This window comes from Mizuhopecten yessoensis, unplaced genomic scaffold (assembly GCF_002113885.1).
Source record: "Mizuhopecten yessoensis strain PY_sf001 unplaced genomic scaffold, ASM211388v2 scaffold8131, whole genome shotgun sequence".
Taxonomy (NCBI): domain Eukaryota; kingdom Metazoa; phylum Mollusca; class Bivalvia; order Pectinida; family Pectinidae; genus Mizuhopecten; species Mizuhopecten yessoensis.
The window spans coordinates 970,167-990,396 of NW_018407394.1; the positions used below are offsets into that span (position 1 = coordinate 970,167).

General features: G+C 36.0%; 1 protein-coding gene across 1 annotated transcript; it reads right to left on the minus strand.

Annotated features, from left to right (window-relative positions):
• Positions 1 to 6,189: 6,189 nt before the first annotated feature.
• Positions 6,190 to 15,648, minus strand: LOC110455094. Its single transcript, XM_021505033.1, has 4 exons — positions 15,565 to 15,648; positions 7,746 to 8,141; positions 6,957 to 7,316; positions 6,190 to 6,599 (listed from the first exon to the last, which is right to left on the minus strand). Exons 1-4 carry the CDS (start codon positions 15,641 to 15,643, stop codon positions 6,190 to 6,192), a joined length of 1,245 nt encoding a protein of 414 aa, XP_021360708.1. The 5' UTR covers positions 15,644 to 15,648.
• Positions 15,649 to 20,230: the final 4,582 nt, after the last annotated feature.

Sequence of the window (20,230 nt, forward strand, 5' to 3'; positions counted from 1 at the left end):
ACTATATTGTCTGCAAAGAGTCAATATCACTCACATTTCAGACGTTTTCCATAACTTAACACGTGCATGGGCACTTATTCGTTTTCAAGGTTTAAGAACTCCTTTTTTTTTCAATATGAATTCTTTATATGTACACTACTGTAATCTCCCTCATACATATCTTTTTCTGTAAAATGATGGCCAATTCTCTGTCTCAACCTGTAATAACAACTGCTGCATCAAGTATGATTACACGACATTGCATGCTCTATGGCTGCAGTATGCCAATATAATATTGGGGTAAATTTCAATCGGGGCCTATAGATGTAGCATACGGATGTTCTTTAGATATTTTTTTTATCAATTATGTACTTTGACTACCGTATTAAATTATTTCTTTAATATTCTTTTTTTTTATAAATTAGCTATATTTAGGTACACCAATAACCTTTTCCTTGTAGACAATTATTCATTTCATTTCAACAGCCTCTTCTCCATTTTCAGACACATTGTCTGCAAATAGTTTGACGTAAGAAATCGAACCCTCCTGAATAATATTTGCAACAGATATTATCAAAGCAATTAATATGGTCATGAAGATGGTCTTGAATCAATAAGAAATTACTCAGTTGACAAACGCTTTTCATTCCGACAAATCCCACGTCATTGTCCTATTGACATGCTTTTTGTTAAGATGTATGCCGATAATGGTAAGTTAAATTTTCTTTATAAAGAACAATGTTTGAATAGAAGCGTTGTCTCTCCAAGTGTTGTGGCTCCATCCATGCAAACTTGATTGTACCAAAACATACCATAAAGTTTTTACGTATAAAACGTAGACATGATTTAATTAAGATTTGTCAATTACTTCACGACCTTCATTGCGAAACAGCTGTTAGCTGTTTGAAACATTATGGGCTTTTAAAGGCGGACAAGGGGAAAAATGCACCAGTCTGAACACAGGATTGTCAATTAACGACAAGGAAAAGGCAAGTAATCACCCTGTTTGATTATAAAAGGTAAATGGTTTTACAGTTTATTAAGTTCTTGATTTTTAATATTCTACCAAATTATAAAAGAAGTATTTGACGACCAAATGTGTTACTGTATGCATATGTATACTGAAACGAAAAAGAAATGCAACTTGAAATTGTAGGGTTTGATAAAAAAAAACTTTTGATGTCATGTCTAAATTTAAGATGCAATAGTTAATATTGAATATTGAACCTCCTATACATTTCGAGATTTTTTTTAACAAAAGTTCATTTTGCAAGACGGTCATGATTTGTAGTGCCATCCGTGAATCAAAGTTGAAATGGCAGTAAAGGAAACCGTGTGTGTTCTCTTCAAACAGCTACAGTACCTCTTATTCTTCGTTGCATCGTTCGATTTCATGAGGGCATTCACTCTCCGTATTGGAATATTATTCCATTCTTGAACAAATGTGTTGGCAAACTGGAGGAGGGTATTTGGCGGATAACGGTGATACCTAACTCTTTCGACTAGTTCATCATTCAAATGCACGATTTGGAACAAATCGGATTTGTATGAAGGCCAATCTAGGGAAACGATGTTCTGTATCGCAAGAAAGCTCTATAGACTCTTACAGAATGTGATCTCGCGTTATCTTGCTGTTTACTACATGAACAGATATTTACCAGATCCCATAGTCTAAGATGGCTGCTAGGACTTTTGATTGGCTTGAAACTTTCCGGATGTAACGTCATTTCCATACGTTTGATTAATGCTTGGTGCTGATTGATCAATTCGTGGCACATATATACTATACAACTGGCGATACTTTTTAAATATAGAAATGACGATATTTAATCATTATATGACTTGCAAAACTTTATAATTATACAACTGACGATACTTTAAAACTTTATAACTCACGAAATTTTATAAATATACAACTGGCGATCATTTATCATTATATAGCTGACAATAGTTATACACATTTAGCAAAACCTAATAACTATGCCACGATTTTATATAGTCATACAAATCGCGATAACACATTTTTACAAATCTTTTTTCTCTACTTTTTTATAAATGTTTGTTCCTCAGATGTCTTTTTGTATCTATTTGTTGGTTATATGGTACACTTTCTCATTATATTTCGTTTATAACCATTCAAACACAACAACAATTCAATATCGTATTCAAGAATTTATTTTTAGATTTTATAATGAACACATACAGTATTGTATTCACTTTAACCTTTCCCAGTGTGGAACATCACTTATAATTTTAATAGCTCCCGAAGTGGCAGCCATGCATGTTTGATGTCCGGCCCACGAATTTTAGAGACGAATCGAGCAGCACCATAGTGATAGAAATATTCTTTAAGAGTTACTGCCCTTTAAACAAATCCAAAACTAAAATAGGTTATTCAACCAACTAACCGTTGATTTCTATTTGGGCTTTCGTCGTTGATAATTATCTCGTAATTTTTGATAACGTTATTGTACGGAAACCGTCGACATAGCAGAGCACAGTATATTGATATATTATTGGCGGATTTCACTTGTAAAGATATAAATTCCTGGCAAAATTCAATTAAGAAAATATTGAATAATATATGAGCAACTTATCATGTGGAAACGAAATGTGAACGGATGGACGGACGGACATGGTTGTTAGTTTATTACATTCTCATTCTCAGAATGCAGAGACAAACATGTATAAATAAATATTGTAAAAGAAATTCATTTCTAACAAATGAAAGACATCATAATTACGTTTAGAATATATATTTGAATTTCCATTTAGAATGCCCTTCTGTCTCATTGATAATCAGCTTATTGTATAACAATTGTTACGAGAATCTACCTCAGTCATATTTAATAACAACATCAATAGATTAATAAAGTATGTACACCTTTGAATGTCATTGATAAAAATAATTTACCTCGTATTTCACCAATATCACAGTTGTGTCACGCATATAAGCATGTATTTACATTGTATTAGTACTAGAAGATTGTGAACATGTAATTATATCGATCGATAAGATAATATACACAGGTATTCAAAACTAATATTGTATAACATTGTAATCAGATATTTTTATAAAGTATCACAGTGTTAATACATATATACAAATATAATTTGTAAAATAAAATAAATTTCGCTCATTTCCTGTAAAAAAAAATAGTGCAAAAGACTGAAAAAATATGAACAATACTCAATCATGACAAAAACCAGGAAATTTGCACACAACAGATAAGGCGACGTTTATATCTTCATCTTAAAATAATAATTTAGGCTGTCTTTGTATATATTTAGACAAGAGTTTTTTATGAATGACGAGTATATTTTTGGACGAAAATCAGAAATTAAATCAAAATAAAATAATAAATTAATATATACAATCTATTATACAATATCAACAAATAGTTATCAATTCATAAAGTATGTCATTAGGATTACAGCACAGTTATCTCATTCAAATAAAACACATTTTATCATATATGTAATTTCATTATTGATGTATTGGTTTCTATGTAAGAAATACATATGCTCGATCGCAATTTTGCTATCGCTACACGTATATTTACGACTTTTTAAATGTCACCAAATTGTCTTTCCGATTATGAAGTTGTTTTTTCATAAATCTTATTGTTGTTAATTTTTTAAAGCAAATTCATTTTCTTCCTTATCTTATGATTTATTGTGAAACCAAACCGCCTTCTCTTTCTCATCAGTTGTATTTGTTATTTCATAGCCACATTGCATCAACTATCGTATGGGTGTGTCTTAAAACCCCAAATAATAATTTAATTACATAGATAGTACATTGTCATGGACCATCTTTCCTAAACACAATACATATCCAGCACACACGCAGGTATGCACACATAGGGAGATATTAGCCAGGTGGCATAGGACTTGTAGTTAGCGCCTGATAAGGCAGCTCCTGCGAATTCCTCAAAATTGAATTAATTAATGTATATGCTAATTGTATTAATTGAATATCTATGTACTGTAAAGCGCTTTAGAGTGGCTTATGTCAGCTAGATAGGGCGCTATATCAAATGTTGTATATTATTATTATTATTATTAAACGATATAAAAGAAGAGCTTAAGCCTGAATATTAATTCCACTTTCAGTTTTTGTACGACTAATTAACGTATAACTAAATGAAACACAGTTTGGATATAATTTGATAAAAGAAACAGTACCTTTCACATGGTATAGCTAACAATGTGAATGGAAATGGTAAGTCGGGTTAGAGTAGTGACATTTACAATGGAATGGCGAAAATCGTTTTAAAAAACTCATTTTTGACGTATGACACTTTGTAAACCATAGAAGTCTACCCGAAGGAGCTGCGACAGCATTGTTCAATTTAGACATTCATCAAATCAAGTTATAGGAAACACCAAAAAACAGTTTTACAAATTCTGTGTATTCACAACAGCATTGCATTGCCCTTATTTTGCCCTGTGTGTGATCAGGTGCATATTTTATATCAAACTATGCATTGCGGTTTTATTGTAATGCATATATATGATGTCATACATGTTAGTATGTGGAATGTAAGCAACTGTATGTACATCCCCTCGGATCTTTACTGAGGTGGGGGTTTATCGGACTTGTCCGTGTATCAGAGATACAGGTGAGTTCCTATCACGTTACTCATTACTCTCCCCTACCTCTTCAAATGCTAAAACGTTTCCCTCGTCATCGCTGTTCTTCTTCTTTTTCTTCTTTTTCTTTTTCTTCTTCTTTTTGTGGTCATCTTGCTCTGGAACGTCGTTTGTTTGTGATATTATCGGTGGGAGATTGCTACCACGTGACCCGACTACCGCTGTAGCCCACGGTGCTGTACTGGCTTCGAAAGGTATAGATCGCAGAACGTCTAAATCATGGTTCGGATCAGTGTCGGCGTCATGCATATCATTATTAGCTTTCTCTGGTACGACTTTCGCATTCTGTAAATAACGCATACCAAATGTACAGTATTTAAAAGTTGTGAGTCTTAACATCAATTGTGTTATAACACTACATATATTTCTGTGTATTACATGTATACGTATTTGATCACCGATAGTGATGTTATGATAAATAACACAATTTATTTTATTTTTTGTGGAGTACTATCATTAAAAACTATATATCATCATATCTATTCCATTAGGCTACAGATGAAACTAATCAAAATCAATATAGAATAGTAGATTTTCTTTCAGGTAATACGTAAAACTTCACCTCTGATCTGACGATATCTAGGGTTTTAACATACCAGTGGTCTCACAAGTACATGTAACAACCAAATACATTGATAATCCCATATTAATACCTATTCATACCATACCTATACAGACCAATAATCTCACAGTGAATAATAATGCATAGCAATGATCCCACAGGTAATACATATACAAAACAATGATCTAGCAGAGAATACGTATACAAACCAATGATCTCTCAGGGAATACATATATAGACCAATGACCACACATAGAATACATATACATACCGATGATCTCACAGAGAATGATTATTACATACCTATGATCTCACAGAGAATGATTATATATACATATCAACCAACTGTCTCACATGGAATGCACAAATAAATAAGTCAGTCGAATACCAATTATAAATGATACATTGGGGAATTAGTAACAACAATTACCTTTCGTTTTTTGTATTTCCATCGTAACAGCAAAGCCACAACTATAAGGATGATTAGTAAGACAACCGACACCACTACCGCTATGATGATTGTCGATGATCCTGTAAAAATGAAGAACCAGAAAAGGAGCAGTCTGTAGCATAACGCCATAAATAAGTTGAACGTAACACACACACACGGTGGTTGCTCCTACACAATTTGAAAAAGTACAACGAATGAAAAAAGAATAAAAAAAAATGAACGACACTGCATCAAACAGCTGTTTTGTCCTTCTATGACTAATCAGTTATGTTAGGAGCCGAACTTATTTTAATTTTTCCCTTAATTCATGAACTTCAAATGATATAGGAGAACTGGTTAATATAAAAATAAATTATCAGTGAGGCGTTAATATTATGAACCATGCAACTTCTCAAAAGAGATTACTGTGGCTATCAAGGTTAAAGCTAGCCTCGGGTACCAAGAAACTAAACAGCAGTGTCTGGAAAGACGAACATAACACATATAAGCAATTACATAAAAACAAAATTTGGTAGTGACACCCAAACGTATTCGTTTACAGCTATGGAGTATCTAAATTAAGTATGCACTGATTACCGTTCATTAATACCAAACGTTTTTCATTTTGCAATTCCGTCTTAGCGTATTGCAGAGTTATCTTCTCTAGGGAGCAGGTTTTGATTGTTACGTCATTTATTTGTGAGAGTAACGTCATCATGTTTTGAGAAAACGACGTAATTTTCTCACACAAACCAATTACGTAACAATCCATAGCTGCTCCAAAGAGAAAATAACTCTGCAATACGCAAAGACGGAATAGCCATCTCCAAGTCACATGATAGAATAAGCGCCACTTACCTCCACCTGTGTCAGCTGCTTCAGATTTACGTTTTTCTGAGGAGACGTCACAAGGTGTGTCCACTGGTCTAGGAACTGCTGGACATGATAAGCTCAGGCTCCCGCCGGAGTCAGCTGTAGCATTACAATATACATTATCTACTTTCTTTCTACATATCTCACACACATACAAGTTTTGTACAGAAACAGGGGGTACATGAATAAAAAAAAAGCTTTACCATATCAACAATTTTTAGAGAGGTTCCGAAGATGGTTGCATTACAAGGAACCTTGGTCACTGTATGGTAACCCGATGCTTTACTTAACCAATAAGAGACGACGATATTCAAAGGGAGTTTTACAATATAGTATTCTAAATACAATACCGATGGAACGTTCTTCACAACTCATAGCTGAATGATTTGAACTGACAGAAAAAAGAGCTACTTTGTTTCTTTTTCTTGAACTATAGGAGGAGTTTATTATACTCACGAATAAATCCTATCCAGAACTGGGCGCTTCCCTGCATGCTCGATATATCTAGTGTGGCGTAGTTGGATGACGTTCTGTACATCTTAGTGATGGTGTAGTTGTTGTTGTCGTCACACGTTATGTTTTCAGTATGACCAGAGAGATCAGATATCGTGATATTCTGCTGACAGACTCCACCCACCTTGTCAAAATTGATGTGTATGGCCTGGACACTGATTCCACATCCACGGGTCATTTCTATAGAACAGCTGACAGATGTCGACTGCACCATATACGCTGGGTATTGCTGACCCTGGAGATAGAGGGCGCTGTCGGAGCCAGAAGTGAGCGATACATCTGGTAACACCCCAACACTGGTATCTAAAGCAGTATAAAACATAATAAATCTTGCAGGCATGTACTTTCTTAAAAAATGTACGATCGCCAAACAGGGGTTAAGAGTGATTATTGAAGTAATCCAGCGAAAACATTTCCGCATTTTCAGAAATCTTTAACGGTGAGTGTAATGTAACAACCTAAACTTTATAATTTTTAGATACAATGATCAGATAAAAATGTATTACATATTAAATATTCCCTTTGTACTTGTTAAATGGCCTTCTTTGAATGTTCATTTTATTTATACTTTGCCAAAATTCTATCAATTTTGAGTTCGAATTGTGGTTTTGTTTACACTTATTCTATTTTCTTTTTATGTCTTTTTAACACACAACAGCACGTATTGTCATGGTTACACCAGGAAATTTGTATCCTAATTACGACATAATAGATATGACATCATATACGTACTTTTGATGCAGTAGTAATGGATATCTAAGTAGCCGGTGAAATTACGGTAACGTGTATTTTTTTTACACGATTCAGGTATCCGCATCCATTGTACCTGGATAGGTCCACAGGCTTCTTGTCCAGTGCACTCTTCATGGTACCTATATGTTAGGTCAGCGTTTTGGTTAAGGTAGGGCGTGTAACAGTCATTGGCGTTATCGCGCTCACAGCAGTCTGGGTTTGCTAAGTTGACAATAGTAGAGGCCGACATACAGGAAGTATTGATCAATTTAGCGCCTGCGTTCACTTCATCCACAGCAATCATTTCCGTTGAACTACAGTTGGCTCTGATGGCGTTTGGATCCGAATAGCAGGCGGACACATCGATGGTGCGTTCCGGCAGCTCCTGTTGTTGGACTGCAATTACACAAAATATATACATAAAAGACTCGTCAACAGTAGTAATGAATGCTAGAACAGGATTTGATGAAATCTTACATTATATGCCGTTTATGCATCTAATCCATCTAAAACTTCTGATAGTACAAATGTACTTTCTAATCAAAATTCGATCATATTGCTTTGCTTAAGCAATAAACTGCATAGATGTGGCAGACCAACTGGTATAACTGCCACATGTGACCCATGTGGCAGTTATACCAGTTGGTCTACCACATCTATGCAGTTTATTGCTTATATTTATATTTTCGTAATGAGAATTCGCAAAAAATATGTTGTCTTTTTCAACTTTCAAATTTCCCGCTTATTGCTGTCAGGTCAGGTCACTATCTAAAACGGCACAAAGATAACAGCTGAAGTCACGCGCTATTTCCCATTCAAAATTGAAAAGACTTTAAACGCAACTTTCGTAAATAATTTGTTTTTAATTTAAATATATCATATTCTCAATTCATAAAAAAGTAACAAAATTCAAGTGTCGTAAAACATTTTCCGATTTTATTGCGACCTATATCCGGCGCATGCACTCAATGGAAGCCCGCAGTAATCAGGTCAGAGTTTATTTGTAGTCCGGCATGTTGTTGATGTTGATCGTGCAAACGGAGAAGTTTGAATTGGTGAAAACTCCAGGCGTAAAATTGTTTGTTGATCTCACAGACACTTGAGACAGGCAGCTAGTGTTCGGGATCAAAGCAGGAGATACCGATAAGTTCGGTAGTGACACTGTTAAGTCGCTCGGAGGTGCAAAGACCAACTTCAGTTATAGTCTCATAAGATGAAACTGCTATTGGCAGTACTTTAGTAGTAATATAGAAGGGCTTTGCCACACCAAATGTAAATATAAATAAATAACCCTACCACATCCAATTGGCATACATATATACTACTAATGTCATGAGCCGATTGTTGATGACATCATTATCATAATTATGACGTCATAATTGTTTCCAGTGGATACCACTGACAATGTCTAGACAGATGACTGTTCTATTCGTTGAAGAGCAATGTACGATAATTACATTATTTGAACTTCATGCTGAATAATATAACGTGTAATAAAATGTTCTATGTAAGAGAAACGTATTCTAAAAATGGTAAATATAAGTATTGAACTGCTTTAAGTTGGCAGTCATAGGCAATATGAATACAAACTTGACTAAGGCAAATTCAGCATGAAGCGCTAGCGGACTTCGCTGAGTTTGCCTTTGTCTAATTGGCATTATATATGCGTATGAATGCAAACAAAGTGAAAGCAGTGCAATGCTTAAATAATAATCATACACACCTGCACGTGTTTCAAATCAGTTAAGATTTTGTTTATAAAAAAAAAGGTAATGCTTTGATTAAGCTGTCTGTCTCGTAAAAATAGATATGTGTGCTTCTTTATCTGGTACCAATACTTAGATACATGTAGTACTTATTTAAAATAGATCCATACATACTTCATAGAAGGAAAACAAACGGTAGCTTTGGTTCATGTAGAAATCCCAATTTGATCACGAATACATTGTGCATGTCATTCCACATGTTGGTATACTAGTATATCAAAGACTTTTTTAAAATGCATATAGCACTATCTTTAATTTTATTTAAAGATTGACCTTCATTTTGACGGCGTATACGGTAGCATTAACGCAGTTGGCAACGGAGATATTCTTTGGTGCGCGTTAGAAAGATTGAAGGCAATGCCAATTCGTATATATACATCATAAATATTGTTCAAACGCTATACAAAGAAAAAAACCCAGTATAAGTGGGTTGCTACGATGGTAACTATGGTGGCCGTGGTTGCTAGAATAATATAGTTCTCGTGAAACTACATAGATTTATGGGTAAATTCAGAAAATACGCAGTGAAAAACACTATTTTTCATCTTTTCATCGCTTTTTCATTTTAAATTAATAAATGTTAGTAGCTCATGGAACATTCTTTATATTTATCGTCGCTATGTACACGGATTAACACACTTCTCTGGTTGTGACGAACGTCGCAAAAGGAAGCCGCCATGTTTTACTTTACCTTCAAAGAATTTTGAATGTACATTCATGGAATAAGAAGTTTGCCAGCATCCCTTTGTTGTATAATCAGACTTAATGGATCCCGAATATGGTTCATGTTTCTAGATGTTGAAGTAACAAAACAATGGCTGTCATCGAACAGTTATCTTGCTGAAGCGAGAACATCGCCATATTTGATACAGGTACATTGTATCAATCCGCCGTGCGTTCTTTCATTGCTTATACGCTTATTTATACGCAGTCAGAGTCTACAAAAGGGGAAGATGTAAATATATGTTTATAATGCCTTGGTGACGGTACGTCCAAGCTGATGTGGCATATACATATACATCGAACTGATAATTGCCTTGGTAGATTATTCTGACCTAAGTAGTACATTCTACATACGGGTGGTCTACACACGTCCTGGTCATAGACGCTGTAATTTTCATTTTACACACAGCCAAGCGATACATGACGAAACTAAGGATTCTATACTATAGCACTTTCACTGTATACTATAGAAAGGACATTTTAAAAATAACATGACACGTAGTATAGTTTGGCAGATAAGCGAGTTAAACAGCTTGGATTTACATTATAAATTCCTTCTGCGGTAGATGTAATGCACGTTTGTGTTTGGTTTTAGGCAGATGCACTAAATACTTTTGCAATGATTATCATGGCGGATGCTACATCACGATTTCTAACCCAACACAATTGTTCACCCAGTGATAAATTGTGCAAAAATCGCTGCGTTCACATCACGATTTCTCCCCCCTGCACGATTTCTCACCAGGGTAAGACATAATGGCGTAAAATGGATCCAAATATGTAATAAACTAGAGAGATGGAGGGGAGGCACTGTTCTCTCGACACACCACTACACTCAATGATGTCATACACACTGACCATACGTTAGAAAAATTCTCAAAATAAGCATCATAATCACATCGGGAAATATGCTACTGCTTTATGCTCATTAGTGTGTTACTGTTTTGTTGTCACTTAAGCAGCTCTCGCTTACTAAGACGTGACATTACTTTGTTTTCACCTAGATTGACATTGCGGGTGTTGTCGATGAAGCAAAAGACGTCTATTTTTCCCGAACACTTGATTGTTTTTCCCTCTGTTCTTTTCCCTTTGTTTATATTTCCCCCCTTTTATAGATTTCATTGATTTGGATAATGCATGGTATTACACATTGTTTGTCTAGGTTGGTCACACAAGTAAGAAGAATAATTTATTTTCTGTGACGAGTCTGTAAATATGTTACAGACCGTTATATGAATAGAAATGTTTACAGACCTCGACCTATAAATAGAGAAGTGTTACAGACCTCTACTGAAAATAGGCCTAGGTTATTTCCCAGCCAGTCTGTGATTATGTTACCAATCACAATACTGAATTCAACTACAAAAGAATTATCTCATCAAATTCTAAACTATGTGAATATTGATGATGTCGATTGTGCAAATAATATTTACCTGAAATTAAATATCACATGAATTGAATCTTAAATTAAATTCGTTAGTTATTTTGTATTGGAAGTGCTTCACTCTGTGATTCCAAAATGGCCCATGCCATCCGTGTGTTTATGACTTGAAAAAATATTAATCTCATTGTAAAATGTCATATAATAAAACAATTGTGGACTTCAGTTTTGGTCTATCCCTTGTTTAAGGACCTGGTCTGAACAACATCCACCTCAGCCTTCGGCCTCTGTGAATATTGATCAGACCAGGTTCGTAAATCAGGGATAGACCTCACTGAAGTCCATAATTGTATAATATTACCTGCAAATTCGTTGTATGTTTTCTACAGTGATTTGTGAAGTATATTATGCGTTTTATAAAAGGAATAACTGCCTTTTTGGGGAAACTGATATCCAGACTCCACATGTGACTTTATATTTGTAGAACCTGTTTATATAACTGGATGCAATGTATGATTAAACACCAACCGGTTTTTTTTTATGTTTTTTTCTCTGAATGATGCTTGTTGACTTTTATTTTAAAACGTACGAAACTCCATGCATTAAACGAAGAATTTGAATTTCTCATTTTATGCTGAGCATTCATAGTGATGATACATTGTATATGTGCCATTGCAAACTGACTTTAAATGTTATTTTGTACCATTTTAAAGAAATTATGTTTTACCTTTAAAACCAACACATCGATAATACATAGTACTTCTTTTAGAAACAGACTTTAATGCTTTTTAGAAAAGTTAAAATAATTGATTCGTGCTACCTTCCTTGGGAGGGTCACAATATCGGTTAATCTCAATCATTCACGATGCTCTTTGCATTCACTTGTTGATTCTTTCTTCGTACGTTTTTGTCAGTGTTTCCGACTATTGTGATACCATTGTCTATACTCTTTGATTTCATCTTTATAACAACATGTGTGATTGGAATGAATTTATAACATGTCGGAAAAATATAACATCATGTTTCCCAGGCTCACAAAGTTTACACGGAACCTCTCTAGTAAAACAAAAATGAGGCAGTTCACACCAAGTTCCGAGTGAGTGAAGCAGACGAAAACAATGGCGCGTAAATCTGATTATATTTACTGTTTTATTAATTGTTCTATTTCGGTGCAGTACAATATAAATTGTTCTTGTTAGGGGGAAAATGATTATTTGTTTCCCCATGAATTAGGCCGGATTACGTGTGGGATTTTGGGTAAACGTAGGGGAGGAAAGAAAACGGACTGAGGTGGGGTGTTGCGGGTAGGGGTTAAGGATGGGGTGCCGACAGAGATACCATTTTTTCCCCCTCATAAATATGTAGTTTCCTCTCCTCCGACTTTCACCTCCTCTGCCTCCCTGCCTTTCAAAATCAAAAAGTGCCCTAATACATCTCCTAGACAGCGTTCAAATTTATCCATGACGAAAGGTTAACAAAAGTGATCATGTCAGGTAAGGTCTGGCGTTTATGATTGTTTACTTAGGCAATGTAAATATCAGCTGCTATCAAATCAGCTTTAGAAATAGATTATTGACACCAGGAGAGCGTACCCACTCAAAGATTATATTACCCCTCTAGGATTGTTAATTCTTAAGTACATACTGTGCACTTCAATGCTATATTGCACAATAATCTAACCTATACATTTTTTTTCAATCTAACATAATAAATCGTACACGTTTGCCAATCACTTGTATGATAATGTGCATAAGTGGTATTGTTTTAAACTTATATTAAACGTCTTATTCATAACTTGTGATTTTAAATTTAGCATTTGAGTGGTACATTAACGTATACTTGACAAATTTTGTAACACGAACTAAGTTATTTAAGGATTAACTTGAATATATATTTCATGTTATGGAGATGTAACACACAAAAAACGGAGTATACTCTAAATAATCCGCGAAGCGGTTTATGATAAGAGTACACTCCGGTTTTTTGTGTGATAGCTCCATAACTTAAAAAATATATTCAAGTTAATCCTTATAATTTATTCTACTATACACAATCCCTGTGGAAATCCACTTTAATTGATGGACTCTTTTCTCTTAGAAATTATTGCGCTGCTGTGTCAGGCAATCAAAAGCGACGTTACAAACGGCGACGTCGTTTTTTTCTAAGTTATGGGCTGATAGCATAAGTTTTTAAGCCAATAAATATGCTTGTTACAAGCAAGATTAAATAATTTATCAGCCATTAACATAAAAAATGACGTCGCCGTTTGTAACGTCGCTTTTGATTGCCTGATACAGCAGCGCAATAATTTCTAAGAGAAAAGAGTCGATCAATAAAAGTGGATTTCCACAAGGATTGAGTATAGTTGATTAAATAATAAGGATTCACTTAAATACATTTTTCATGTTATGAAGCTATAATACAAAAAACCTGAGTGTACTAACATCATAAACCGCTTCGCGGTTTACTTAGAGTACACTCCGTTTTTTTAAGTTAATCCTTAAATACAGTAAACAAAAAATCTTTACTTATATGTACGCAGTACGCAAAATAACTCTTTAACTTGTTTACAGTATACAAAAATATATATTTACATGTACGCAGTACGCAACAAAACTCGGAACCTTTCGGCGAAAACGGTAGAGAGAACGAAACGTTCCGAGGTGTTCCAAATGAATGTTGTTACATTATTTCCAAATGAATTTTTTTTCAATATATCATTTCAGGACATATTAACGACTTGTCTGCAACTATTTGATTAGAGATTTAAGGTCTTCAAAACCGATTACTTAGGTCGAGCTGCGCAAACGCGCTCGCCCACAAAGTCGATGCACACATGTTAAATGTTCATATAAAAAAAAAAAAAAAAAAAAAAAAAAAAAACCAATGTATGTACAAAATAGATATATCTTCAAGTTAATCCTTAAATGTTCCAGTGCATAAAATTAATATCTACAACCGTGAATAAATCTGATATCTACAACCATGAATAACTCTTATTTATTACATTTTTGCCAGTGAAATATCGGATTCTATCAACTTGATAAAACTGATATCTTTCACACTGTGACAAGTATCAATACTTTTTAGTATTGACCAATCATAACGGTATCTTCGACTATTCGCTGCATTCAAAGGAAACGATTGTTTTGTTCAGATTCAAATGAAGCGACTGTAGAATAAGTGGGTGTTATGGTAAAAGTTTGGTACACACACTTAAGTATTTGCATGAATATACAATTAATAACATTTTCATAAGCAATCACAACAGATAATAGCAGAAAACGTCGGAATTGCATTGAGTATTCCATTCAAAATGGCAAACAGCCTTGTTGTTAAGCGTGACGGCATTAGAATATGACGCATATTATTACGCTTCTGATTTCCGCCCTTTTTTTAATGCAATACATTTTCATGTTTTATGCTTTAAAAATGTAATAAATAGAAAATGTAATGGTGTCTCAAGTAATAACAAATATATTTCACTCGTGTGGCTAATGTTTCGATGTTTCACGAGTGCGCAAATATCAAAATATTAGCCACACTCGTGAATTATATTTGTTATTACTGAAGACACCATTACATATCCTCTATATCTACAACCGTGAAAAAATCTTATATCCACAACCGTGAATAAATCTTAATATCTACAACCGTGAATAAATCTTATATCTACAACCGTGAATAAATCTTATATCTACAACCGTGAATAAATCTTATATCTACAACCGTGCTGAGTTAACATTTGTTGCCACTAGCCTTTCAAAAATCTTAGAAATGATCCAAATATGTTTCCATATAAAATAAGGAGTATCCAAGAGAAGTATGTTAAAATTCAAGTTATCTATGGCACATTCCTGAAACACGTAAAACCCCGTATATCCACCAATACAAAGCATATACATGTACTTTATGATTTTTTTTAAAATTACAATATTGTTTACCTTACCTTTAGTGACAAAGACAAACACAAATACGAATACGGTCACGGATACACGGAATATCACTGCTAGATAGTCAGCAGCCATTTTGAAGTGAGTGTTCAATCATTTTCAACATGACATAAACGTGTATATTTATATTCAACTTCCTGGTTAAAAGTAAGAATGATTAATATGACGCGCTAACTAGAATAGTACCACGTGAGCGGTATCCAGTCCACAGTTCAAAACACTTCCTTGTGATTAAAGGGCTTTATCAAGTATGTGATACCTCTATGGTAGAAGTATGTCTTATAGTCAATCATTCAAATACCATTGTGTTGAATACAACAGACATCTTAACAGACAGTCAGTTATCAAACTGTGAATGAATCTCTGTACATATAATATGTTCCACTCGTTAACGTAGGTTATCATTCTAGTCGCACTGATCTAAAATGAAGCTATCAACATCTTATTGCATTTATAACTATATAATTCCTAAGGGCAAGTGAGCTTATACCATGGCCCAGCGTCCGTCGTCTGTCCGTCCGTCCGTCAACATTTCCTTTAAAACGCTACTTGTCCTGAAGAGCCGAGTAGATTTGGACTAGATCTGGCCTGGAGCATCCTTAGTCAACGGGGACTCAATTTTGTATAAACGGTGGGTGTGGCCCCCCCTGGGGGCAGAGAGGTAAAACCTTTCAAATCCTTCTTCTACCATAGGGATTAAAGGATTTCATCAAGATTTGGTCTGAACCATTTTTGGGTCAAGGGGATTAAATGTGGTATGAACGGTGGATGTGGACCCCTTGGGGCAGACTTGCGGGGCACAATAGGGGAAATAGAAGTAAAAACTTTTGAAATCCTTCTTTTTCTGTATGGATTAAGTGAATTTATCCTAATTTGGTCTGGAGCATCCTTAGTACCCTTAGGGCAGAGAGTTGGGGCCATATAGGGGAAATGAAGGTTAAACCTTTCATCCCAATTTGGTCTGGAGCATAATCGGGTCTAGGGAACTCAATGTTTTAGAAACGGTGTGAGTGGACACCCTGGGGACAGAGAAGTGGGGCCTAATAGGGGAAATAGAGGAAAAGCCTTTAAAATACTTCTTCTACCAGAGGGATTAAGGGCTTTCATACTAATTTCGTCTGGATCATCCTAGGGCTAAGGGGACTCAATTTTGTATAAATGGTGGGTGTTGCCCCCATGGGGACAGAGGAATAGGGCCCAATAGGGGAAATAAAGGTAAAAACCTTTGAAATCCTTCTTCTACTGTACGGATCAAGGATTTTTATCCGAATTCGGTCTGTAGCATTCTTAGGCAAAGGGGACTGTGGTCTGTAGCATTCTCAGGCAAAGGGGACTTTGGTCTGGAGCATCCTTGGTAAACGGTGGGTGTGGCCCCCCTTAGGACAGAGAGTAGGGGCCAAATAGGGGAAATAAAGGTAAGACATTTAAAATTCTTCTTCTACCATAGGGATTAAGGGATTTCATCCCGATTTGGTCTGGATCATTATTGGGTCTAGGGAACTCAATGTTGTATAAACGGTTGGTGTGGACCCCTTGGGGACAGAGAAGTGGGGCCCAATAGGGGAAAAGCCTTTAAAATAATTCTTCTACCATAGGGATTAAGAGATTTCATCCTAATTTGGTCTGGAGCATCCTTGGGCTGAGGAGACTTAATTTTGTATAAACGGTGGGTGTGGCCCCTGGGGACAGAGGGGTGGGGCCCAATATGGGAAATAGAGGTAAACCTTTATAATCCTTCTTCTACCAAAGGCATTAAAGGATTTTATCCTAATTTTGTCTGAAGCATCCTTGGGCCAAGAGGACTCAATTTTGTATAAACGATGAGTGTGGCCCCCCTTGGGGCAGAGTGGTTGGGCCCAATAGGGGAAATAGAAGGTTTTTTTTAAAATTCTTCTTCTACCAAAGGGAATTTTATCCTTATTTGGTCACGAGAATCCTTTGGCTAAGGGGACTCAATGTTTTATAAACGGTGGGTGTGGACCCCCTGGGGACATAGATGTGGGGCCCAATAGGGATAATATAGGAGGCCCGGTTGTCAAGTGGTAGGACGCCGGGCTCGTTACCGAAGGGTTGCGGGTTCGCGCCACGGCACGGCAATGTGTTGTATCCTTGAGCAAGATACTTTACTCCTCTTGTTCCAGTCTACTCCGCTGTAAATGAGTACGTGGTTGGGCAGTGCTAGAATTGTTGAATTCTAGTTGTTAGCGCCGAAATGGCAGCTCCGGCTGTATGCTCCCCATGGAGTTGAGAAATGTACTGGCTAGTTGCAAAGGCCCTATAACCACTGATAATAATTTGTGAACCGCTTTGAGACGCCCGATGAACTAGGCTGTGATAAAGCGGTATATAAGAACCTCCAATTATTATAAAATACTTCTTCTACCATAGGGATTGTGGGATTTCATACTAATTTGGTCTGGATCATCCTTGCGCAAAGGGGACTCAATTTTATATAAATGGTGTGTGTGACCCCATGGGAACAGAGGAATGGGGCCCAATAGGGGAAAAAGAAGTAAAACTTTTAAAATTCTTCTTCTTCCAAAGGTATTTTATCCTTATTTGGTCTGGAATATCCTTGGGCTAAGGGGACTCAATTTTGTATAATCAGTGGGTGTGGCCCCATTGGGGGCAGAGTTGCTTGGCTCAATAGGGAAAATAGAATTAAAAACCTTTAAAATACTTCTTCTACTGTATGGATTAAGGATTTTTATCCGAATTTGGTTTGTAGCATTCTTAGGCAAAGGGGACTTTGGTCTGGAGCATCCTTGGTAAACGGTGGGTGTTGCCCCCCTAAGGACAGAGATTTGAGGCCAAATAGGGGAATTAAATGTAAGACATTTAAAATTCTTCTTCTCCCATAGGGATTAAGGGATTTTATCCCAATTTGGTCTGGATCATTATTGGGTCTAGGGAACTCAATGTTGTATGGGACAGAGAAGTGGGGCCAAATAGGGTAAATAGACGAAAAACCTTTAAAATACTTCTTCTACCATAGCGATGAAGGGATTTCAACTTAAATTGGTCTGGATCATCCTTGTGCTAGGGGGACTCAATTTTGTATAAACGGTGGGTGTGGCCCCCCTGGGGACAGAGGGGTTGGGCCCAATAGGGGAAATAGAGGTAAAAACCTTGGAAGTCCTTCTTCTACTGTATGGATTAAGGAATTTTATCCGAATTTGGTCTGTAACATTCGTAGGCAATGGGGACTCAATTTTGTATTAACGGTGTGGCCCCCCCCCCCCCCCCCCCCCCTGGGGGCAGAGGGATAGGGCCCAATAGGGGAAATAGAAGTACAACTTTTAAAATCTTTCTTTTACCGTAGAGATAAAGGAACTTTATCCTAATTTGGTCTGGAGCATCCTTGGGCAAGGGGACTTATTTTGTATAAACGGTGGGTGTTGCCCTCCTTGGGGGAAAAGGGGTGCGCCGAATAGAAGGAATAGAGGTTAAACCTTTAAAATCCTTCTTCTACCACAGGGATAAATTGGTTTTATTCTAATTTGGTCTGGAGCATCCTTAGGCCAAGGGGAGTCGATTTTGTATAAACAGTAGGCGTGGTTCTCCTGGGGGCAGAGCCCAATAGGGGATAGAGGTAAAACCTTTGAAATCCTTCTTCTACAATAGGTATTAATGGATTTCGTCCCAATTTTGTCTGTTGCATGCTTAGGCCAAGGGGACTCAGTTTTGTATAAACGGTGTATTGGACCCCCTGTGGGCAGAGTTGCGGGGCCGAATAGGGGAAATAGAGGTAAAAAAACTTTGAAATCCTTCTTCTACCATAGGAATTCAGGGATTGTATCTCAATTTAACCAGGAGCATCCTTGGGGAAAGGGAACCAAACGTTGTATAAACGTTGGATTTTGACCCCTTGGGGGCTGATAGTTGCGGGACCCAATAGGGAAATCAGAGGATACATGCCCTTTGGGCCTCTTGTTATTATTTATTGAAAACACCTTGAAATGAATTTTTGCATTACTTTGCGCTAAGATGTAATATTAATTACATCGATTCTTCTTACAATCGTGACATTACTTTTAAGGTACATACCTGTCATGTAACGGCGTTCAAAGATGATAATTAAAATGTATTTCCATGTTGCTTACAAATGTTTTCCTATATTGTTAAGAATTTTTTGCGATCAACTTGGTTTTATATCATCATAAAAGTTAATAATTAGTAGTTCAATGATCATATTTGCACTCAAAATAACAATTCTGTGATGTTTCTTATCGGCTACAACCTCCAGTCAGACTGCAAATTCTAATTTGTATTAGTTCTCGGGATGTAATACTACTATAATGTACAACGATATTTTGATTGGCATGTAAAGCTGTAACCTACAAATCTAAACAGTAAGTTATAACGGCAATCTGTCTACTTTTCATGGTCGAAACGTGTTGAAAATCATGTATGAACTGCATATGGGTCAAACCATGACTATTTAAACAGCTTGTTATCACACGTACTGGAAAGGTGGGTGAGGTCAATTTAAAAATCAATTTTGTTATCGTTAAACTAACAAATCAACGGTTTACATTTGCCGGCGCACGAAGTGATTCTAAAAGAGGAAGTGTATTGACTTTATAATGAGTGTACTGTGTAAGAAATCGATCTTTTACATTACGTTGAGAGACATAATTAATATCTACTCTATGTCTGTAA